Consider the following 22,981-nt stretch of genomic DNA (forward strand, 5'->3'; position numbering starts at 1 on the left):
GGAAAAAATGGCTAATGTGAGGTAGTTACACATACTATTCACAGAAGTTAACAATTTTCATTCCACCAATCACTATGTCTAGCTTCACCCTTACAGTTCATATGTAATGGCTTTCTTTCTGATACAGATGATGATTCAGTAATGTGTCAATCTGCCACAGTGTAGTACCACCTACTGCTGACCTTAAAGCGAGGTCGGTATCAGCCTAATATCGGTTATCGGTCCCCTCCCTACTCATTGTGTGTTTCGATACGTTTGTATTTCAAATTTATCGTGGCTATAAATGTGCACCAATTATGGGTTAATTATAGTATAGTCATCATTTATTTGTTGTATGAACTTTGCTGAGCATGCATGTACAATGCTCAGTGTAAAGATTTGTTTTGGTGTTATGATGGTGAGATTAATCACTCTACAATGTTGCTGCAGGTTGCCAATCTAAATGGCATCAAAATAAAAAAATGGTTTGATACTGTGTGTTTTTGCTTTACTGTTGTTACTTTCACCTGGCTCCCATTTTAGTAAAGGCTCTGACAAAACCCTCAGTTGATTATCGAGATTGTTGCATTCAAGCACGGTGACACAGTGACGCGGATCAACGGGTTCATACACTGAGGCTTTGCAGTGCAGCCTACGCAATGCAGACTGTGAGGGAGGGGGGGGTCTAACTTCACCAATATGGCTAACCAGCTCCAGATGTTCACATACTGCATTATGCACACATGTGCATGAGCCATCACGGAAAATAGCAGAGCCCGACTAATCCTCTGGAAATATGGACAGACCTTAGGAAAGGCGAAATGGTGCTAATGGCGTCAGGCGGGGTTTGGCGGGCGAGTGCAATGACGAGCTCAGGCCACGTCTCACATTGAGGAAAGTCACCAACATTGAATCTTTGTGGGTGACTGCACGAGCAGCTGCAAAGAATCCCTGAAAACATGTTACTGGCTGGAAGTAATGAAGTATAAATATTATATATATATAATAATTATTTTTCATATTTTAACTGAGATAAAGTAGAAGCACTTACACAAAAACACAAGTAAAATACTAAGCACTTTTAAAATTGCTGGGTCAAGAATAGACCACATATAAGGAAAATGAACATGTGTCATAACCTGGTGCTAAAGTGGATTGAAATGTGACGCTTGTGAAGACTACAACATCTCAACCTCATCAGACACCTTTCACTGACCTCATTTGCACCATCTTGGAGACATCTGCGGCCCTTATGAGTTTTCACGCCTTTAAAACGACTTCTTCTTTGATCCTGACATATACGGTCACCTTCTGTAATGCACACACATCCAACCAATGGTACTCAGTATAAGACATACTTTAACGCTCACTGGTGTCTTGGCAGTCTCATAGTATACATGATCTTCTTGGGTATTAGATCATCATTTGGCTCTATTTGTACTTTTAGCACTGAGATGACTGACTTTGGCCTATTGTCCATGTTTATCCCCAAGTCCAGAAAGTTGCTATGATCCACCCAATATCCATCCAACAAATAATAACAACACTCAATTGGCAACATAATTTTCATGTTCTTGCACAATATGCTCTTTTTGTAATTTTAAATTGTACAAAAATCCAACATAAACATATTGAGCTTATACATCATAAAAGTCTTTATTGGAATGAATCCGGAATAGTATACATTTGTCAATTGAGCTCACAAAAAGAACCGGTGTACTCTTTATTATATCACCTGGGATGCTAAATAGTATCCCACTAATATCTGTAACACTAATATCTGTAACATCACTGAATTGAAAGAAGACAGTTTTGCTCACTAATGACACGGGTTTCAAACCTGGCATACAAACCAAAGCTCAATGTTTAGGATACATGCGTAAATTGAGATTAAGGCCCGATTGCAGAAGCGCGAGGAATGTAGAAAGCAAATGTAAAAATGGTAACAATAGCAGCTCCCGTTCCTTCACAAATGTGTATGAATTACATCAATCTCTCTCCTTGTCAGCATCTAATACATGTGGTGACAGTGTGTGAGCCGTCTAAGGCCTTGAAGCATCTTCATTACATGTGTCTACAAACACACCATAAACACGTGCATATCAAATACACGTATTTTGGTTTCCAGCGGCCCAAACATGAAGTGTTTGGGTTGAGAGGACTATTTTTTTTTTCTTCTTCAAAAGACTAACATTCACTTTTTAAGTCAGAGTAACGATACAAAATTCTGAATTCCCACAAGAAAATGGAAAAAAAGATATCAAATTAATAGTTACAAATGGTCTCAACATTGCATTTGCAGTAGTCATGATGGGTGTGGGCTGGCAGTAACTTCATTGTGTCGTATGACAAAGTAGAGAATCAAGTCTTGTTCTTGTACAAGAACAGGTATTAGTCAACATTAAATAGGAAATTGTGTAATTTAAATATTAAAAAAAAACATGTATAAAGAACATAAAACTATTTGATCATGAAGCGAGAGCACTCACGCAAATGCTGCTACTTCAGTGAAAGTTGTGCACATAAATCAAACAGCTTCAAAGTGGCACCATTTATGACTACCATGGCTTGAAATTTGACACCTGAAAACAGAAAGACGCCAACTAAATGACTAATAAAAGCACTTGAAAGAAGAGGCAAAACGTTGTTCATAGTAACATTGGCTTCAAGACGCTCTCGATGAAATAAACTACTCCCACCAGTTTGCCGCATTAAGAAGAAGAAAGAAGCTTCATTTTGATGCTTATTGGCACACCGAGTCAGAGCAAGGTGGATAACGTGAGTGCCAGCCCATACCGTCGCCAGTCTACTACAACACTAAGAAGTCCAACAGAGATGAAACAGCCAGATATGGGTAAAATGCATAAAAGAGGACAGGACGTACAAAACCAGACACATAAATGGGGACATGTTGTTCTTCAGTCCCTCGCCATGTCTACGTGTCCTCCAGCCCACCACATGGTGACGAATGGGCCCATTCACTCCACTGTCACTGACTTGGCTAGATTTCGAGGACAGTCCACCTAAGTGTACACAGCACAATCCACTTTCATCTTAAGCATTTCACACTTTCAGTTTTTAACCCTCACAAATATAACTGGTGTCAGCGCGGGCGGGGCGAGCCTAAAGCACTTACGTCGAAGCCTCGGAGCACTGCCAGATGGAAGGAGAGCAGCTGCAGGGGGATGACGCTCAGGATGCCCTGCAAGCAGTCCACGCAGTGAGGCACTTTGATGGTGCGGCCCGAGTTGCTGATGCTCTCGTAATCGTCTCTGTCGCAGATTATGATCGGGCGGCCCTGTCAAAGCAAAACAATGAAATAAAAAACATAATTAGATCACTGGTAAAAATGGCTAGGGAAAAAAAAAAATCTGTTCCATCAGTCTTACACCTCCGATAACGTCATGTGGTCCTGCTATCCAATAGTGATGATGTCATGTTACAAAAGGTGCGCCACAAGGCCAAATATTTTTCCCCCATTTGTCCAAAGAGCAATAAAAGTGCATGTTTTCCATCTCAATAAATCCCAAAACAAAGAAATTCCCCCAATGTGCAGGTTTTCATTGGATAACATCATGAAAAAGTAGGTATACTTGCAAACTCTGACAAGTTCCTGTTTTGAAAAATTCTATTGCCGTCGGATTATTAAGTGAGAAAAAAAAAATCATTAACACAATATTTTTGAGCGTCCACATTGAAGCGATTGGTATAGTCCGTCCTACCTGGCGGGCGACAACTTGCTGCAGGGCGTTCTGACATTTGACGTATGTGTGGTCTTTCATGATGATCATGATGACTGGCATGAGATTGTCCACAAGAGCCAGAGGGCCATGCTTCAGCTCCCCAGCCAGGATGCCCTCAGAGTGCATGTATGTGATCTCCTTGATTTTCTGGGGAAGAAAAGTCGCTGAAGTTCAACACTTAGTACGTCGGCAACTAATAACTTTATTAGTCAGGAGGAATGAAACGCACAGTTGGTCACTTACGCAAATACAAAAAACATATGCTGAAAGGAGTGACACATTCTATGTTCTCCTCCAGAGATATTGAACTCATTAGAAGAAAAAGCTTGAGTGTGATAAGGGGGGGAAATAAATAAATAAGACACGTAGTCAGTGGGGAAAGGATGATTGTTTTTTCTCTCACCAGGGCTCCTTCCAAGGAGGTAGCATAATGGTAGCCTCTGCCCATGATCAGTACACTCTTTTGCTGGTACAGCTCTGTCGCCAGCTTCTGGATCTCATCATCCAAACTGAGGACCTCCTTGATCAGGTCTGATGCACACGGGAGGGGGAAACAAATTAGGATTTGAAGTCAGAAACATGTGGTGCAAAGTACACACGTGTGAAGTGTCCGATCGGAATGTTGACTATGAACAGCAGAATGGCCAAACAGCCTGATGCTGGCAGAGAGTCTGTTGTGGAAATGCACACGTTTGGTCAATGGACTGCATTTATTTCTCACCTGTTTCCTCTCTTTGGATAATAGTTTCATAGCTACAGCAGCCAGAATCATTTCTTTCTTTGACAATCGCGCCATGTTCTTTGTGGTTCAATCAAATGATTGACTACAGTATATGTGGTGCATCAAAACCTTTTTCCTGATGAAAACACTAGCAGGTGCAGTTATTTCACTGGAGAAAGTGCATATTTGGGGTCAATTGCCTGATGTGCGGGATCAACAGCTGTAATTTTTCACAATTGTCCAGTTCAGTTCAGTTACTTTCACTGGCTCAGCATGTGGCTCTTCACTTTGGGCCCTTGCATGCCTTATAAAATTTGGGAGGATTTCATTCAGTGAACCCAATGAAGTTTCCGATGGTTTTTTTTTTTTTTTTTTTTTTTTTTTTTTTTTTTTTTTTATCTGTAAAGCCCAGCATCTTTGACTTACCCGGAAGCACCTTCAAACCCTGGATGATGTCACGGCGTCTTGGCTGCATGGAAATCCGGTCAGCGCACATCATCAGAGCAAACATAATGAGGGCCACAAACTGGCTTGTGTAGGCCTAAAAAAAAAAAAAAAAAAAGGAAGATAGAATGTTGAGTGTAGCCTTCTCTCATTGACACACAATGCAAGCTGATACGACCACAATGACACTGATTAACAAAAATCTCCAAGTGGATGAAAATCTCCCAAAACATACAAAAAAGGAATACAATCTCGCTTAAAGCAACATTTCTGAAACTATGATCTCTTTTCTGCTGTCCTGATAATGAATTTTGTCTCCACCTAATAATGCACAACAGATGAGAATAGAAAGTTGAGGTGGGTGCAGGCAAATGTGGAGCTAAATCAAAACCAACGCCCATCCTGAACAATTGCTTGAAACTTGGGGAATACAAAAGTCTGCTGTCATCAGCAATGTGCGCTTTGTTTCTTCATCTCGCCTTAAGTTGAGAGACCTATATCCGTTTGGGAGAGACAATGTTCACCTGAAGCCAGTTCATTACATAAGACCCGATGCCCAAAAAATAATTGTGAAACCTTTACGATTTTTATTTTTATTTTTTTAAATTGTGGTCCCTCAGTTCTATAACCGAATGTGCCGCCCAAAAATGTGATCAAATGGTGCACAGTGTAATTCATGTGGAACACGCTGACCTTTATCTAAAAATGATGACCACGCTTTTATGCAGCTGAAACAAAACTAAGATCCCTCTGAAATCGTTTTTTCCAAGTTGAAATTCCCCAAATGTACAGTCACAGTCTTCCACTCACTGTCAGTTGACCTGCCAAATCGGACAACCCATGACAAAAGTGTTTAAAATGATATTTTTTATTAATTTAGCTCTAAAAACGTCAAATTGCAGTGCTCTAGATTCACGTTGTGACACATGTTCTCCAGTGATTTGGCAAATGTGGTTGTGCAGCGCTGCTTGGGTCGAGGCAGCCAAGCAGTAAATGATGGCGTCTCCGAGGCGTGCTTGCAGGCTCTGGAGCAGCAAGCCGCTCAAGTCCCTGAGCCAAGTGCAAGGGCCGGGCCAGGACGGAACCTGCGTCATTGGCTCTCTTTAAACAAATAATCCCAGATATTTTTAGTTGCGTGCCATTGTGTATATATGCACTCACTGGCCTCATAATATGGCCCACCTGCACAACCTAATGAGGTCGAATACAAAACTATCACAATACTGGCCCTTTAAGTTATCAGGTTTTGGGCTACTGTCCATTGAGACATCTGGGTTTCATCCACAGTTTCCAGGTGTGGGCTTCACTTATAAGATGATGTTGTATACATTGCACGGCCATATCTTGGTATGGAACAGGGATGGATAACGTTTTGTTTCGAAACAGCAGTTTATAACAGATGCGACAGCCCATTTATAGAAGAGATTGATATTTAAAGTTATCTAACCAATGACATAAAATATGTATTTTTTAAATTCCTATGTAAAACTTATTTTAATGGAAACTGATCTGAAGAATACAGGAAGATATTCAAAGCACTCGATATTTCTACCCAATGTCACTTCTTATCCAAGTCAAAACAGAAAATATCTTTACACTCGTGAGAAAAAAAATACAAATAAAAAAAATTAATGAGATACATTAAGTGCTTGCAGGATGCAATTCAACTTTGCATGACATTTTCGTCATTGAGTGGTAGAAGGTTTTTATGATCGTCACTATCAATAGTGGCTAACTTAACTGACTGAAATACATCGAGTATATTCTATAACTTCATATGGAAGAATTTGGAAATTGGAAGCAATCTGAGTTGGACTTTTGTTTTGGAAAAAACATCCATGGTATAGCAACCCAGACATTTGGCATTGGCAAATGTGCAGAGCACCAACTCTCTCCTGCCTCACCTTAGTGCTGGCCACTCCGATCTCAGGTCCGGCATTGATGTGGACTCCACAGTCAGTCTCCCGAGAGATGGAGCTGCCCACCGTGTTCGTGATGCCCACAGTCAGAGCCCCTCTTTCCTTGCAGTAGCGCAGGGCCATCAGACTATCAGCAGTCTCACCTGAGGGATGACATGTAAGAAAACATGAGATGCAACAGAACATTTATGTAAAGGTTGTGATTTTGATTGTTAGTTTGGTAGAGAGTGATGCACACAAGGCTGTAATTGAGCAAATCCCAAAGAAACCTCATGATGGACATCACACAAAAGACGATAAACAGATTACTCAACAGTTTACAGTCTGGCTCCCTGACATGGAAACAAGGCCAGTGCTCTGCACTGCACCCTCACCCGACTGGCTAATAAAGAAGCAAACGTCATCTCGGAAGACAGGTGTGTTCCGGTCCAGAAAATCGCTGGCCAGCTCCACCATCACAGGCAGCTCTGTAAGCTCCTCCAGGACCTGACGAGTCTGCAGGACCAACAAAATCATTTGATCAAAACAAGTTGGGCGCAGGCCTGTATAATTAGTTGAATGATAACAATTTACACTTAAACTGTTTAGTATCTACTCACCGCGACGCCGGCATGGTAGCTGGTGCCGCATGCAATAAGAATCAGGCGTCGACATCTTTGGATCTCTTTGATGTGGTCCTTCAGTCCACCCAAGGTCACTGGGAACAAAGCAAACAAGCAATCAATCATTATGCTTAACCACTTTCCGCATCATTAAAACGCAGCCCACATGTGCTGAGAGAAGCCAGTCAGTCAAAGAAATCTTTCATCCGTTATGTTTTCACATGGATTTTAATCCCACATAATCCAATTGGCCAATTGGTGACTCACAAACAATTTTTTCTGCAAATATATTTTTACGATAAAGACAGTATATTACTGATCAGTTACTACTTTCTTTTGCTCCTCTTATCTTAATGTAATCTTAGAGGCCAATGGGTGCACAGCGGCAACAACCGGTATTTATTTTTATTGATTGTTTTTTATTGCTAGTATTTTGATATTATTTTTCTTTGTTATACAAGTTCAAGTTATACATAAAACTTGATTTTGGTAAATGAATAAATACTACTTTTAAAATTATATAAAAAAATTAAGACAAGAAAATCACAAGAATAATATTGCTAACCTGTGTTGTCATCAAAGTTGACTCTTCCTCTCATGGTGTTGACCACAGACTCAGGCTGCTCAAAGATTTCCTTTTGCATGAAGGAGCTAAAATTGCCTGTGTTGGAAAGGGGAAGATAAAGAAACATTTGTACTACTGTTAAAAAAACCCACGATGGTTTTTAATAAGGCGCTCACCCACAGGTATGGTTGACGCATTAAACTCCTGGGGACCACTAACAATATAGTGTTTCACTTCTTGCTTGGAAATGTAAGGGGTTACACTAGCAATAACACATGCTTGACACATCGGCTAAAACAACTATTTTCTATCAAGCAAAACAAAGACGGGACATGAGGGAGTTAACGTTTGTCCATCCCTAATAAAGGGCAACAGTGAAATGTGTTTTTCAGTTTGACTCTAAGAAATTTGGGTCATGCGAATTAGGTTATTCAGCAGATCGCTTCCAGAAACAGGCAAGAGGCTGAGAAAATGATTGGACCACAAAGGAATGCACGAGTCCAGCCAACAGTGGCTAATTTCTGCTCTCTGCTGGTCGACTGCGGGACAACCAGTGTATAGACACCACTTCACGGTGTACATACAAATGCAGTTATACTTGGTTCAAAATTTTAAGTCTATCAATTACTTTTTGGTTCCCTATGTTGACAAAATAAACAACAAAAACTGTTTAGCTGAACTGTGAAAGGCATTCAGCGACATTTCATAACTAATTACGGGGCACTATGGTGGCAGTACAGCGGAAGGCTGCAGGTGCAGAAAAAGCAATTTAGGGACACCAAACTCACCTTTCATGATTTGCTCCAGCTCCATCTGAAGGGTCTGTATAGCGCGGGCGGGGTAATCTCCGGCTCTGCGTTTTATCCTGTGGATGGACAGCCTTCCCTCTGTCACAGCAGCCACGTCATCATCCTCGAGGAAGATCACCCGATTTGTATGCTCTATAACGGCACTGTAGTCACAAACGCAATATTGATTTGCCATTCAGATAGTGCCACGGGAGTGTGGCACGATGATGCTTGTAGTTGAATAGGCAGGCCGTGAGATCCTTACCTTGCGTCGGAGGCAAAGTAATACTCAACAGCTTTCTCATCCACAGGGAACAGGCAGGTGTCCTGGTCGACTCTGGGGATGGAACCGCAGCTCTTCTTTTCTTTGCCAGCTGAGAAAAAAATAACAGAAACTAGGTCTTAATCCAACTGAAGTCAAAAGAGACAAACACGACTTGAAATGGGCACTTACATGAGCGGTAGACCACAGGAATATGGTCTGTTGAGAGCTTGTGGTCACTTCGCACACCAATCAGCAGCGGACTTCCCCTCCTGCGCAATACGACGGTTAAAAAAATAGGTTCACAAAGTACCTTTGATTGTGGGGCGAGCAAACATGAATTTCTATGACAAGATATCAATACCAACAAAGTATAAATAAACAGCGACTATTTACCTTGTGACAACTGCCTCAGCAGGATAATGAACACTCTTGAAGACCAGCGCAAAAGCACCTTCCTGAGAAGTATAGTGAACTACGTTTCAATTGATAATCAATAATAATTTGTCTGTGTGTGTGTGTGTTCGTGCCCTTACTTACCAGTTGCTGTGTTACCCTTTCCACCAGAGTGGCAAAACAGATGTCATCACTCTCGCGGTTGTCGTACATGTACTTCACCAGCTTGGCAATGGACTCTGTGTCGGTCTCAGTCTCAAACTCATAGCCTTTACTCATCTGCAGGGTGGGATCAAAGAGTAAATTCCTGTCTGGGTCATTCACGATGATAAACAAAATGAATGGAAAAGAAGAAATTGTGCTCACCAGGAATTTCCTTAGATCTTTATAGTTGGTGATAATTCCATTGTGAATAACAATGAACTCTGCAGAGCATAACAAAAAACACTGAACCCTGAGACACCGTAACCTAATGACGCACTCTACTTACTTGTTCCATAAGTATGGCTTCATTGAACATGAAAATCAAGATATTGAACAATACCAATATACTAACAAACTAAAACTGAACTAATTATTTACATGGTGAGCAAATCACTGACCATTGGTCTTGTCTGATCTGTGTGGGTGGCTATTGACTGCGCTCGGTTCTCCATGTGTGGCCCAGCGGGTGTGAGCAATGCCGAGGTGGACATCCAACTCCACCTCAAGATCCAGATCTTGCTGTTCTAAGCAAACAAAACAGACTACGTTAACACCTTAAATCAAAACAGTGGCCTATTCAGGAGACATTCTTTTGTTGTCATGTGATCAACTACTTTCAGCTTACTGTGGATCTCCTCATCAAGAGCATTCACTTTTCCACGCTGCTTGATCAGTTGGATAGTCCTGCCATTGATCTCCCAATCCTTGCCATTACCGCCATCAATGCCCACACCTGAAAACAAACAAAATACTTGAACACTAAACACCACATTGATATTTACGTCAGACATTTAGAATAATGAATCTACGTGCAGCTAGTTGGGAATGACATTCCATTTAAAGTTTTTAATTTAATAGGGTACAGTAATTCCATTTTAATCATCACTGTAAGTGAAAAAAACAGGTTTACAGAAGAAGAATGAATTTTTGGAGAGCAATTGAGTCTTCAAGGAAAAGACATGTCATACTGATAGACTTCTGCCTAAAAAAGATTAAACCAAAAGTTTTTTGGACAAAATTACATTTTTCTAAAATAGTTTTTTGTCTCCTTTTTGATTGACTAGTAAAGACTACAGTTAACAATGCTTATGAAATGTTTTGAAGTGATTTATTGAGTGATGACGTTGGGGCAAGCACATCGTCCTTCTGAAACTTTTGTTAGGGAAGGCCAATCATGTTTCCTTTGTGCGGTGTCTGTGAATGGCAGCAGCTATGTGATATAATCAAGGTAATTGTCCTCTGGGTTGAAAGCGAGAAGACAGCCAAGGATAAACAAAGCAGAGTGCGTTGCTGATAACAGTTTTCTGTCTCACCGGCAGAGTCATAGCCTCGGTACTCCAGACGTCGCAGGCCTTTGAGAAGGATTTCAAGGATCTCACGCCGAGTCCTTGGTACATGGTAGTTGAGATAAGCGAAGATTCCTGGAGGGAAGAAAAGAACATTATCATTGATGGCAAGAGTCGAGCGCCTCACCGCTGTGGAAAGTTTAAGGCAGGTCTATGACTAACATTTTTGTTTAGCATATTACACATCCGATAATCCCTTCATTGTTCACTTGTCATTTCATTTCTTAGAGCAACTGATAAAAGACAACAAATGGAACTAAACATACCTGATATAACCACATTCTTCCAATACATTTGGCAGAAAAAAAAAAAGAGCATGTCCACTGTGCACCTAATAAAAGACACGAGAACCAGTCTTGCAAGTGTTACTGAGTTTCGTAGCATAGTTAGAACAAAGGCATGCGTCATGAAGCGGACTGTCCGTGCGTGTGCGTATACGTACATTGGTATTGTGTGAGGCGTACACAGACAAAATACAGCGAGGCAACAAAAAACCCGCCCCTCCGATGTCAAACACGATCTTCTACATTTCACAGATTGACAGTTGTCATATTTTTTTTCTTTATATTTCACATCACAGGAAATCATGGAAAGTACATTGGTATTAACACAGTCAAAAATAACACTGACATGTCCGATTGTCAGACAAGTACACAAACCACTGATCAGTTTGACAAAAAAAGCAACCACAAAAAAAAGAAAGACCCAAAAAATAAATAAAAGAAACGCAGTTGGAGAGTCAATCCACCAGATCCAAAATGACATTCAGTGTTGGAAGTTTCACATTAAAGCTGTTCAAAGATTACCAACTAAAATTTAGATACACTAAAACAGGCACATAATGTTTTTATTTAAACTAGTGGTTCACTGTTTGTACAAATATTTGCCTTAATGTGTCAAATGATAGTATGAGCAATGTGCGTTTGGGCAAACAGCTACGCAGTGATGAAGCAGTAGCACAGCAGTCCAATAGTCCTAGTCCAACAGAGCTTTCTTTCATTTGATAGAGCAGTGAGGCTTTTATTTTTTTAGGTGGGGGAGGTATACTCAGGAGGACATTTGCACTCTAAAATGAATAAGGGAGTTTATTTCAAACCAATAGCAACTTACAACAAGCATAACAAAAACATTAATTTTTAAATGATTATAAAAATAAAACCACTTATCGTTCTCTGAACCTTGCTTTCCCCAAAGAACAACCAAAAACATTTGAAATGACTTAATTTCCCCTATTCTTTTCAAATGGAGCTGGATGTTGTCAAATTTGCAGCCACCATCAAGCGATCAAATAATTTTTTTTGCACACTGTGCATTTTGACAGGTCATGTAATGATGTTAAATTATTGAATATTTTCAATGTTTATCAGGATTGAACAGTTAATGGTCTGACAAAGGTTTTCTCTCAGTCGATTCCAAAATTATCAGAAAAGAAAAAAAGTCTGACTCATTTTTGTTGCCGGCCGCATCGTAGTCAGTTTCCCTTGGAGGGTCATTAAGATTGCCAACGTCAACTATATACAGTATAGCCCACACAACTAACTGACGAATAACTAGTTTTGAAATCAGACTAGTATAAACTGTTCAAATCCTTTAAGAAGATGAATGGTAATAAAAATCGCAAGCGATATCTCTATTGTTTTTTTAAATTGCAAGCAATATCTCTTATTTTAAAAGTGAAGACAATTTGTAATTGTAGTAATGACACAAAGTCATTTGTCTTCAAAATTTGTCTTCGTGGGCCACTTAAATTGTTGTGGCGGTCCGTATCTGGTCCCTGGGCCTTGCGTTTGACACCGATGGGTTAGAACCTTAAAATATCACCTAATCGTTAACTTCGATCAGAGATTGTGGTGGCATTGATGGGAAACAGGTACAGAATCAGCTACCACTCATTGCGACAAGCAAAAAGTAAGACAATATGTTGTGATAACATGAGTGAGTCATTAGACTTCTTTCCAGAATTAAAAGAATCCGCGCTGATTTTAACACTGACTATTGTGTCAAAATCTCTCGTTATTGCTATTGGTTCCTTCTTTGTTCAGTCGATAAGCAAAGTTGACTCGAGGACATTAATGACTGTCAAATTAATGGAGAGCAGATTGAAAGTTAAAAACATGAGCGTAGCTTCACTACGAACGGCAATTAGCCAATAATCTATTACTAGCTAGCTTGTACCACAGTATGACTTTCTTACTCCTAGTAAATTACAGTTTTGACACCCAAACCTTGTGAATAGGCGCGACATGGTGTCGTCAGAATCCACTATTGATGACTTAATATTTGAGTGGCTACGCAGCATCATTTGGTTCTCATTCAGTTAGCTAACTTGGTTAGCAACCTCTGGCTAATTCAAATTGGCTCCAAGAAGAATAAGCTTATTTATACGCCAAACGGTTTTGCAGTCGTCTGACAGTTTGAGTTAAAGACAGACTCTCTACTAATAGGGTTTAAAATTTAAATGAATCCAACACTCACCACACATGACTGCTGGTTCGGCTGCCCGTTTCTGTCACACAAGCGTCTAGGAACGTCTGTCAAATCCACTCCGCCTTTTAATTTTTTTGGACTAATCAGAGCCAAGGAGCATCTTCCATATCTCTCATGATTGGTCAAAGTGGTCTGTCAATCAAGACCTACCTTTCAACGTAGTCTACCCTGACGTGGCAAGCGGATGCGGATCCATGTTTCGCCTGTTTCAGCGTCACTGCACAAAGACAGGCCTTTATTGCATTTGCCCAAAGGAAACAAAAATCAACGCTCCTCTTGAGTTATAGAAGGGGAACATTACAATCCGCATTGGAGTTACACAATATCCTAAAAAGTAATGATTCTTCACTTCTATCTTAGAATAATTACAGTAAAAAATAAAATTACAATCCAAACCATGCTTATAATCATATCTTAAAATTGAATTATTCTATCTACAAATATAGTAAATAGATACAGGAAAACGCAGAATGTTTATGGATAAACTTTATTCATATAAATATTGTGCGTTTAATGAAGAAACTCCTTTGGAGTAGCAGTTTGAGGACATGTTTGATAAATGAAATGACTATCGAGCAAAAAAGAAGTTGCCTGATGTGGAAGTACTGTTGTGTTGAATATACTGTACACAAATTGAATCATGTGATTTTATGATTAGCATAAAGGCTAATGAGTACTCCCACTGTGTGGTATCGTATCCCAAGCCATATGAGTTACTTATTGGACAGTGCATTGAGGAATGTGCGCTTGTTGTCCTCGTATATCAGTCAAATTTCAGCAGCCTCCTCTTCATCTTTCACCTTAGGGGGTGAAAAAGAACAAGAACTTTAAAAGGAAAAAAAAAAAAGCAATTTTCACTGCTGAACATATTTATAAACGGAACTCTCCTAATAGTACATATTACATACTACAAACAATGAATCTATCCACTTTCTTCCTTCTTATCTGAGGTTGAGTCACAGGGAAGCACCTTAAGCAAAGAAGCCCAGAATCCTGCACACTATCAACAGCTATCCCCTCTGAGCTAAATAAATCAACAAATATGCAACAAGAATCAGAACCAACCTGCTCAACCGATTCGACCTCGGGGACATAAAACTGTAGCATGTTTTGGATTCCATTCTTTAAAGTGATAATGGAGCTTGGACAACTGGTGCAGGATCCCTGTAACTTCAGTTTCACCACACCATCCTCGAAGCCGCGATACACAACATCGCCTCCGTCTTCCTGCACTGTGGGTCTGAGGAAAATGTCGGAAAAAAGACAAAACTATGATACCAAGGGATGGACGGCTATATACCATCCAAGCAACTTAATAACACCATCCACCTTATCCGAGTGTCCAACAATTCTTTGATCATAGCAACTACCTCATCGTCATCATCCGACGGTGCTGCAAAGAGTAAAAAACATCATCCCTTATGAGTCCGCTGAAAGAAAGGTCCATGATGGAGTCGATTTTACCTGTGTCTTCATTAGGTTTTTCATCCTCATTGACGACAGGAAGCCCAGAGGTAAAAAAGTCCATAATGGTGGCAAACACGTCAGGTTTTATTACTTTCCATTCAATATTTTCATCAACCTACAAAGGGACACAAAAAATGTTCCAGACAACTTGACTCCATTGTGTTTATTATTTAACTTGTATAACTTGGTATGCTCTACCCTGGTTATGGTGATAAAGTCAGGGCCCAGGAAGACACTCTTGACCCCATCAATCCGGAATAGCTGTCTGCAGACAACACAGAACAATGCTTACGATTAACATTTTGGTTTTCATGTCTTATAATAAGAATAAAATAAGTTTCTCTCCATATACAAAAAACATGATAAATGTAATGGACATGCAACAAAAGCTTTGATCACAACAATTTGACCCTGGTATACACTATTTCTATTTAATGTTTTTTTATTTTTTATTATTATCTAAAATCCAAACAAAATCAGAGGTTGTCCGGCTTCCCATAACTGACTGCATTCAATCTTAAGAGGTTCAAGTGTATAATGTTTGTGGTCTCATTTTCTACGACGTCACATGATATCAAAATCTTTACGTAAAATGCACCTGGCTAAGGGTGAGGTGTATGCTTCACGAGGGCTGGGAAAATCCATAGTTCCTGATTCAAGAACTATGCGTCCGGGCAGAAACTTGAGGCTGTTTGGGTTTGGTGTGTCCTGTGTCTGCACAAACATGCTCCTCCCTATGAAGACACATTGCACAATGAAACACATTACAACCATCGTAACGAACGACAGTATGGCCGTCCATAAAACTGAGATACAGACCAGGAACAAACCATTGCTGAGGCCATCTGCTCTTGATTACAGTGTCATGTGAAAGCCAGTGATAACCAGCACTCCGGCACACACTGCCAGCAAGACAAATGAGAATTGTTAAAACTGTGAAAATAGTCACATTCTATTCTTCTGTGTTCTTCTGTGTGGTTTTTAGCTTGTATTTTTTTAATCTTTTTATTCTATTTATTTTTTATTTTATTCTTTATTTTTTTGCACTGATCGGTTGGCACTTTTTAAATTTCGTTGTACATGTGTGACAATGACAATAAAGATCTATTCTATTCTATTCTATTCTACATTTTACATAATCTGTACTACATGTCAGTTTGACTCGTAACCATTTTTAAGGTACAAATGATTTCTTACCTTTCACTTATAACGATTAATAGTGATCATACACTGTAGTGTATGATTTATTATACAATATGTTAGGGTTTACAGATTATCTTGATCGTATGATTATGTTGGAATGTAACCTGTAATAATTAACCTAGTTTGTCCTGTCTTAACAAAAGTAGTAGAAAAAAGTGCTAAGATCTTTTGAACTGATTGACTAGCTGCAGAGGAAGCAATCAAAGTTGCTTTGTTTACACAACGTCGTAAAAGACCCCTTGCTATGCTTTGATCAGCAGGCCAGGGGCTTCAACCCCATCCTGTCCACTTTCACCCCCACTCTTTTTCTCTCAATAAAAATGCTCCTGCAAGTGGCCTGAGTCAGACCTCATTCGATCATCGCTGTACGCACAGCGACGAATGGACTCTCCACCTGCAGGTGTCAAAAAGGACTTACTTGTCTCCCGTGTGGTTCTTGCAAAATAAGTTAAGAGTGAGCACCACCCTAACACAATTGCCAAAGAAATTCAGATTTTATCTAAACCCTTTGCAATGTTGATTTATTTCTAGGTAAAAGGTACACATGCATGTTCATTTAAGGTTTGTTGAGGAGCTTTTTAAAAGCCAGAGCAAAACTGCAGCATGTGTGTGTGTGGTTCTTTTTTTTTTAGTGTATTATATTTGAGGTAACCATCAAAGCATACAAAACCTCCCCCAAATCAGTTTCAGATATCTGCTTTCGTGCAAAGACAGACCTGTGAGAGGCAGCAAGTTGCCATGGGGCATCGAGCCTGCTAAAATGACAAAGAAGAAAAAAAGAGACTTAATGGGACAAGAAATAAAAAAAGAAAAATTTTGCAGGATAATCTTATCTGGTAAATTCATTGTGAATGCAAACTCTCCTGGTCATTTATTACATTTTCAGGCACATGATAAGCTCAGAAGAGAGAGGACGCCGTATGACATCATATTTGTCAAAACAAAAAAACAACAAAAACATATATGGGACAATAAATAACGATTAAGAACTTTGCAAAAATAGTTTCCCAATTTCCCAAACAATCATAACGATGTGGCATGTGTCATTAGAATCAGGTGACATCACGTACGTCACACTTCAGTTATAATAGCCGCTCGCAGCTAATCAGCCACTTTTCTGTGGCCATCGGTGTTTTACAACAATTTCTATAAACAACGAAAAGGTCCTGTGGGAAGATGAAGAAAAAAAAAAGAACTTACGGACGCAAAAGTCTTGCAGAACGAGCCAGCAAACTGCCGACCTGCCTGGAAGTGGCCATGTTTGTTTTGATAACAGAAGAGACCGGAAGTTGCTGGCTCGTTGTTGTGGTGCGCTGTTTAGAGTTGTCCCCCTCATACTAGTAGGAACATTTTGTTCGATATACACGCTCAGAAGGGAAGGCAAGTAAAAGTTGTTTATTAAAATGCCTTCTGGCAAAAACTTCAGGAGGCGAAGAGACTCTTCAGATGTGGAAGAGGATGAAACGACTCGGGAAGTCAGGTAACAAATTAAACATTACAGGAGGACACGGAGCTAACGTCGAGCAAGCTAACAGCGCTAACTAAGCCACAGCAAACTAGTAATGTAAACATAATGAACTTATCTACATTATTCTCACTCAAGCAAATGTCTATGTTCTATTCTTATTCCGTTTAGATGCAAAGTAGAAGAGGCCAAAGAGCTGCAAGGTTTGCGGCGACGTCAGAAAGGAGTCAGGTAGTCTTTCAATTTCAACTGAAGCAAAGAATAAGTTCAATTTAAATTTACGAACAAACCAATAACTATTATTGTTTTCACAGCGTGACTGCCTTATTGGTTGGAGAAAAATTGCCACCTGAGGTTGAGATTGATGTGAGTACGTTGTTTCACGTAATATTGACTTCATTTCTATAACATGCACTTTTTGTCATGTTCACTTTTGTTGTACAGTGCTGTGAATAACATGTACTCATCATTCATTTTACAGAATGACCCCTTTAAACTCAAAACTGGAGGGGTTGTTGACATGAAAAAAGTCAAGGATCGGAATCGAGACATGTCAGTATCTATAAACCCAATTTCAGTGATTGCGTTCATCTTCACCATGTTGGCAATATCTTTTAATATACTGCATTTGTTTTTATAGGACAGAGGAGGAGACAGATCTTAATCTGGGTACCTCCTTTTCAGCCGAGACAAACAGAAGAGATGAAGATGCTGACATGTAAGCATCTCTGATATTGCAGAACAAAATTACATTTTTAATCATGTAAACCAGTCATCATTATCAAGAATAACAATAATAATATTACTACCAATAATAAACATTTTAACACATGCCAAGGCTGAGGCCATATTCTACTCCCCAAGTACAGTAATGTGTTGTGTGTATGTAATGTAATCAGCCTGCTCTTCAACATTTTCCTTGATAAACGTGTCCCGTCAGGATGAAATACATTGAAACAGAGCTGAGAAGAAAAAAAGGCCTCGTGGAGGCAGAGGAACAAAAGGTCAAGGTGAAAAACGCAGAGGACCACCTGTATGAGCTGCCTGAGAACATTCGGGTCAACTCTGCCAAGAAGACAGAAGAGATGTTGTCAAATCAAATGCTGAGTGGAATCCCTGAAGTCGACCTTGGGATTGAGTATGAAGACTCTCAACATGTTTAACGAAGATACTTGAGAACAAAACACAACTTACATTTCATTTCTGTTCAGTGCGAAGATAAAGAACATCATCCAGACAGAAGAAGCCAAAGCCAAACTGCTTGCAGAACAAAGGAACAAGAAAAAAGACAACGGAACATCATTTGTACCTACCAACATTGCTGTCAACTATGTCCAGCACAATCGCTGTATGTTTAAACATCCTGTAAATATCTTTAAATGGTGAAATGTCCTCCTACCACACTAATTTCGTTTTCCCACAGTCTATCATGAGGACTCTAACGCAGCTCACAGGCATCACAGACGAGATAGAGAGGAACCCAAACCAAGACCACTGCGCGTGGGGGACACTGAGAAACCTGGACTAGAGAGTAAGTATCCACTAACACTTTTTTCCCCTTTGGGTATTTGCAACATATTTCTCATTAAACCTTGTCACTTCACAGCATCGGAGCCACCTAACTTCCGCAAACGACCAAATAACGAAAAGGCTACTGATGACTACCATTACGAGAAGTTCAAGAAGATGAATCGACGATATTAATGCTTTGATGGAAAACATCTGCTGAGAATGGAGCCTCCTTCCCATCAAATGGCCAAAGAAAAAGGCTGCCCCAGTGTATTATGATGAAAAAAAGGCAAGGTAGATCTAGTTACATTTAGGTTTTTTTTTTTTTATATACGATTAGGTGTACACAAATTCAGCAAGACTAAAATCTTGAAACTGTACCATTAATTAACAGAAGGCAAATACTCTCTATTAAAGAGATGGGAAAGGGAACTATAAGTAAGCATCAGAAGCAAAGTTTGAGTTTGAATCTTCCTAACTCACTACCATGATGATGTAAATAATGTAAATATTTGACGTTCCATGACTGCCATTCATTTGTTTTTAATAAAAAGAATAAAAACACCACCACCATTTATGTTCTTCATTAGCATCATGCCACAGAATAACGGCAGAACACGTTACAAATTAATATTACGGTACTATTATTACCAGAAACCCAGTTTCAAGTGATAGAAATGTGCATACTTTGGTAGATGAAAAACTTCAAATGGCTTTCACGTTCATGAAGACCTAATTTAATGTTGATGCAGTACAGAAATCATCAACTACTGTAACTGGAAACAAAATAGCTTTATTGTGTGAATACATTCATATTAAACTCAGTGGAATGTATTTCACAACAATTTTCGCATAGCTACCCATGGAAGTAAGGTTCCTTCCGTAGATCCTTCCCAAATCACGGTTTATCGATGGGAGCGGCGCCCGCGTGTCCGTTGAGGTGGTGCTGAGGATTGACATCTTGCTGCGGAGGTCCCTCCATCTCCTCTTGCTCTCCTTGGCTGGAGCTGCAGCTACTGCCTGGGGAAGCCCAACTGTCCCGGCGCCGGTACGCCTCGCACAAGGGCAGGTCGGCGCTGTCCCACTGATTGTAGCTTTGAGGTGCGGAAGGCCAGCGGGAGGCAAAGAATCAGCGTGACAGAGGAGCAGGAGAGGAGCAGACAAGAGCGCCAAGTGAGAACAAGCACATTCATACGGCCACGAAAGCTCAGTCAGTCAGAGGCAAGCGTGGAGATCAAGCAACAAGCACCAGAATCGGAATATTGATGAAGGCAACAAGCTGACGAAGAACTCGCAGCCGATGCTAATCAACGGTTGTCAAGATGATTAGTTGAGGAGGGAGGGGAAGCCGAGCAAATGCAGAAAGTGACGCAGGTCCACACCATTGCAGTTTTCCTCTCTACTTTATTTCTTAATCATTATTATGATCTTTGCGCACAACTAGCACACATGTTCAACCATGTAAGATTGACCGTGTTTTAGTACATCACACGATGATGGAAACCAATATTTAGAGGGAAATACATTCACAACACAAAAATGTCTATCCGACCAGTGACTTTAGAATTTCACCTTAAAGCAACAGTCACCCCCCAAAAAAAACATGTAAAAGACAAAACTGCACCTAATAAAGTGGCAAGCGAGTGTGCTGCTGTTATATATACTTTTGTTCAGAAAAAGCGCTTCTTTTCTTTTCAAAAATTCTCCTGGTGCCTTAATCCAGAGATTCCCAACCATCCTATGGCACATTACTTTGAGAGAGGTGTGCTGCGCCAAATGAGCCAATTTCACATTTTGTCCTATTTTATTTTCAAAAAAATAATTTATTTACTACAAATAATGTATTTTTGTTCATCTCTCTATGTCAACGACAGGCGGTACAATTCCTTACTCTTTTACCAGTTAAAATATCTGCCTTGGCTCAAGGGTTGTGAAACACAGCTAATCTACGGCAATCATAATATTTAAATGTGCTTTTTTCCCCCTCATAATTTAAGAACTGCTTTAACCCTTCTGATATTTTGTTCAATGTCTTCTTAAATGTCAACCATACTCATTTGAAACAGCAGTAGAATGTAAGGCACTAGATTATTTTAGGGAAGGCAACTATATGGTTTCATGTGTATCCACCACTCACACATAGCTACAACTGGATGATGATGATGAAGATGATGATTGCTTCTGGGGCTTAGTGGAGAGTGGTGAGCGCAGGACAGTGGTGGGTGGGGGTGTCGAGAACGAGTCTACTTGTACCTGGAGGAGTAATATTCTTCCTCGAGTTCGTACAGGTCGATGGCGATCTCATCGCGCAGGGAGGTCAGCTTCTTGTCGCACTCTTCCTGCAGCGAGCGCAACTGCTGGTTCTGCAGGCTGATGGCGTCGTTGACCGAGGGGAAGTCGTTCAGGATGAGGAACTGCTTCAGATCCGACACCAGCTTCATCAACGACTCACCCGCGCGAACCTGGAGAACCCGCACATGCTTCAGCGTCAGAAACGTTATCAAAGCATGTGAATGTAATTTCTTAAACCGACATGAATTTTAAGAGGATTTAAGCGATGACCATTAAGTTCATGTAAATCCAATGATGGTTTAAATCAGTTCATTTACATGAATAGACATTCGGCACGCTTTCCATGGATTTGCACTTACAATATTCGCTGCTCGTACGTGCATCTCATAATGGTCTTGCTCTGCTTGAGTTGCTCGGGAAACCTGTGTCTCGTCTTCTATCTGAGGGACAAAACAATGACAACATTTGAGAGCAGTGATTCCCAATTGTTTTGCTTGCCCAAAAGTGGATTGTAGACAGATCGATAACAATCAGAAAATGCAGGTCCCAAGGGAACAACAATTCAGAACCACTGTTTTGCAGCAGTGTTTCCAAACTTTTGATGAGCTGTTGCAAAAATTGCAGCACGTGGATCCCACAATATGCTGTTGGCACAGTGATTCCCAACCAAGGCGTGAAATATCATTGGGGTGCCGCAGGAAAATACATTTTTCACATAATTTATCAATCACAATTACATCTTTGTTCATCTAATGCTGCCAGGGACACATAGTGATGCTCTCCATTAAATAGCAGAAATTACAAAAACAAACTGTGCATTATTCAGAATAATTCTCACCACTTGTGTGTATACAGGTATTTGTGCAAAACATTACACAAGCCCACATTTCATACTAAAGTATATAAGTGATTAATGATGATCATCATTTAAGCAATTCTTAGTGATGTTTTGGTTTTGTGGTGCAAGCTTCTTATGTAAGAACGAGTTACTTGACTCTAAATAAAGGTGAGGAGGCACTGCAGTACATGAACAAAGTTACAACATAAACACCATCACCTTCATGTACCTTGGCAGTTTTGATGATTTCGGTGAAGTTGTCCAGGATGGACCTGATGTCATCTTTTAGCCTCTTGTTGTAGTTCTGCAGCAGACTTTCTTTACTCTGAGGAAGCGCTCTCTGGGTCGCCATCGTGCTCAAGCAAAGTCAATACTGGCTTTACCTATAGTATTCCCATGAAGGCATTCATACACAGGGAGGGCTAGCACTGTCCTGCACAAAGCAAGACACGACGATGGCGCAAAATGTTGCCTTTCAGGTTAGCAAGACACGCACATGGAACATCGCTGTTTATAAAACCAAACAAAAATGTCTTTATGCACAACTACGTCATGCAAAATGTTAGGACTCCGCGTTTAACCCCGTTTTTGTGAAGAATAGTAAGTAAAGTGAGGGTACAAAACAACGAAGTCGGAGATATCTTCTTCTGGTGGGAGACTGGCGGGTAATATCCGCGGTGTATGGTGACTACCGCCACCTAGTGAGCGCAAGACTCCATGATGTGCTTATGGTTCAGAACGTGCAGGTTAG

General features: G+C 40.2%; 4 protein-coding genes across 7 annotated transcripts; 1 reads left to right on the forward strand and 3 right to left on the reverse strand.

Moving 5' to 3' along the window:
- Positions 1 to 2,120: 2,120 nt before the first annotated feature.
- gfpt1 (glutamine--fructose-6-phosphate transaminase 1) lies at positions 2,121 to 13,539 on the reverse strand. 2 transcript variants are annotated; one of them, XM_037258620.1, is made up of 19 exons: positions 13,445 to 13,539; positions 10,937 to 11,044; positions 10,249 to 10,356; positions 10,022 to 10,147; positions 9,786 to 9,844; positions 9,564 to 9,698; positions 9,420 to 9,481; positions 9,216 to 9,295; positions 9,027 to 9,135; positions 8,762 to 8,925; positions 7,974 to 8,069; positions 7,406 to 7,503; positions 7,181 to 7,301; positions 6,792 to 6,949; positions 4,870 to 4,984; positions 4,126 to 4,253; positions 3,702 to 3,869; positions 3,116 to 3,277; positions 2,121 to 3,002 (listed from the first exon to the last, which is right to left on the reverse strand). In XM_037258620.1, exons 1-19 carry the CDS (start codon positions 13,449 to 13,451, stop codon positions 2,958 to 2,960), a joined length of 2,049 nt encoding a protein of 682 aa, XP_037114515.1. In that variant the 5' UTR covers positions 13,452 to 13,539; the 3' UTR covers positions 2,121 to 2,957. The 2 variants fall into 2 exon arrangements, with proteins under 2 accessions (XP_037114515.1, XP_037114514.1); XM_037258619.1 differs by having other exon boundaries at positions 7,121 to 7,301.
- A 391-nt stretch (positions 13,540 to 13,930) lies between these two features.
- On the reverse strand, positions 13,931 to 17,448 carry nfu1 (NFU1 iron-sulfur cluster scaffold homolog (S. cerevisiae)). 2 transcript variants are annotated; one of them, XM_037258628.1, is made up of 9 exons: positions 17,327 to 17,424; positions 16,843 to 16,878; positions 15,743 to 15,825; positions 15,522 to 15,657; positions 15,122 to 15,188; positions 14,921 to 15,038; positions 14,786 to 14,849; positions 14,522 to 14,696; positions 13,931 to 14,256 (listed from the first exon to the last, which is right to left on the reverse strand). In XM_037258628.1, exons 1-9 carry the CDS (start codon positions 17,383 to 17,385, stop codon positions 14,224 to 14,226), a joined length of 771 nt encoding a protein of 256 aa, XP_037114523.1. In that variant the 5' UTR covers positions 17,386 to 17,424; the 3' UTR covers positions 13,931 to 14,223. The 2 variants fall into 2 exon arrangements, with proteins under 2 accessions (XP_037114523.1, XP_037114522.1); XM_037258627.1 differs by having other exon boundaries at positions 13,934 to 14,256; positions 16,843 to 16,881; positions 17,327 to 17,448.
- Positions 17,449 to 17,452: 4 nt separating this feature from the next.
- c9h9orf78 (chromosome 9 C9orf78 homolog) lies at positions 17,453 to 19,425 on the forward strand. Its single transcript, XM_037258625.1, has 9 exons — positions 17,453 to 17,606; positions 17,763 to 17,822; positions 17,906 to 17,957; positions 18,073 to 18,143; positions 18,232 to 18,309; positions 18,532 to 18,729; positions 18,803 to 18,939; positions 19,015 to 19,122; positions 19,198 to 19,425. Exons 1-9 carry the CDS (start codon positions 17,530 to 17,532, stop codon positions 19,293 to 19,295), a joined length of 879 nt encoding a protein of 292 aa, XP_037114520.1. The 5' UTR covers positions 17,453 to 17,529; the 3' UTR covers positions 19,296 to 19,425.
- Positions 19,426 to 19,871: 446 nt separating this feature from the next.
- Positions 19,872 to 22,898, reverse strand: med22 (mediator complex subunit 22). 2 transcript variants are annotated; one of them, XM_037258631.1, is made up of 4 exons: positions 22,460 to 22,893; positions 21,752 to 21,832; positions 21,354 to 21,562; positions 19,872 to 20,194 (listed from the first exon to the last, which is right to left on the reverse strand). In XM_037258631.1, the coding sequence occupies exons 1-4, from the start codon at positions 22,580 to 22,582 to the stop codon at positions 19,999 to 20,001; spliced, it is 609 nt and encodes a 202-aa protein (XP_037114526.1). In that variant the 5' UTR covers positions 22,583 to 22,893; the 3' UTR covers positions 19,872 to 19,998. The 2 variants fall into 2 exon arrangements, with proteins under 2 accessions (XP_037114526.1, XP_037114527.1); XM_037258632.1 differs by lacking the exon at positions 19,872 to 20,194 and having other exon boundaries at positions 20,485 to 21,562; positions 22,460 to 22,898.
- Positions 22,899 to 22,981: the final 83 nt, after the last annotated feature.

The sequence above is a fragment of the Syngnathus acus genome, chromosome 9 (assembly GCF_901709675.1).
Source record: "Syngnathus acus chromosome 9, fSynAcu1.2, whole genome shotgun sequence".
NCBI lineage: Eukaryota > Metazoa > Chordata > Actinopteri > Syngnathiformes > Syngnathidae > Syngnathus > Syngnathus acus.

Bases quoted from the DNA above. Each gene is read 5' to 3' on its own strand.
- med22 (XM_037258631.1), bottom strand. From the start codon at position 22,582: ATGGCGACCCAGAGAGCGCTTCCTCAGAGTAAAGAAAGTCTGCTGCAG. The intron at 21,833-22,459 runs GTACATGAAGGT...TTTGTCCCTCAG, and splicing joins AAATCATCAAAACTGCCAAG to ATAGAAGACGAGACACAGGT. The intron at 21,563-21,751 runs GTAAGTGCAAAT...CGGGTTCTCCAG, and splicing joins ACGTACGAGCAGCGAATATT to GTTCGCGCGGGTGAGTCGTT.
- nfu1 (XM_037258627.1), bottom strand. From the start codon at position 17,385: ATGGCCACTTCCAGGCAGGTCGGCAGTTTGCTGGCTCGTTCTGCAAGA. The intron at 15,189-15,521 runs GTGCATTTTACG...TGTTGTCTGCAG, and splicing joins TACACCTCACCCTTAGCCAG to ACAGCTATTCCGGATTGATG. The intron at 14,697-14,785 runs GTGGATGGTGTT...CATTTTCCTCAG, and splicing joins TTGTTGGACACTCGGATAAG to ACCCACAGTGCAGGAAGACG.
- gfpt1 (XM_037258619.1), bottom strand. The intron at 10,148-10,248 runs GTAAGCTGAAAG...TTGTTTGCTTAG, and splicing joins TCTTGATGAGGAGATCCACA to AACAGCAAGATCTGGATCTT. The intron at 3,003-3,115 runs GTAAGTGCTTTA...GTGTACACTTAG, and splicing joins CAGTGCTCCGAGGCTTCGAC to GTGGACTGTCCTCGAAATCT.
- c9h9orf78 (XM_037258625.1), top strand. From the start codon at position 17,530: ATGCCTTCTGGCAAAAACTTCAGGAGGCGAAGAGACTCTTCAGATGTG. The intron at 18,310-18,531 runs GTAAGCATCTCT...GTGTCCCGTCAG, and splicing joins AGAGATGAAGATGCTGACAT to GATGAAATACATTGAAACAG. The intron at 18,940-19,014 runs GTATGTTTAAAC...GTTTTCCCACAG, and splicing joins CTATGTCCAGCACAATCGCT to TCTATCATGAGGACTCTAAC.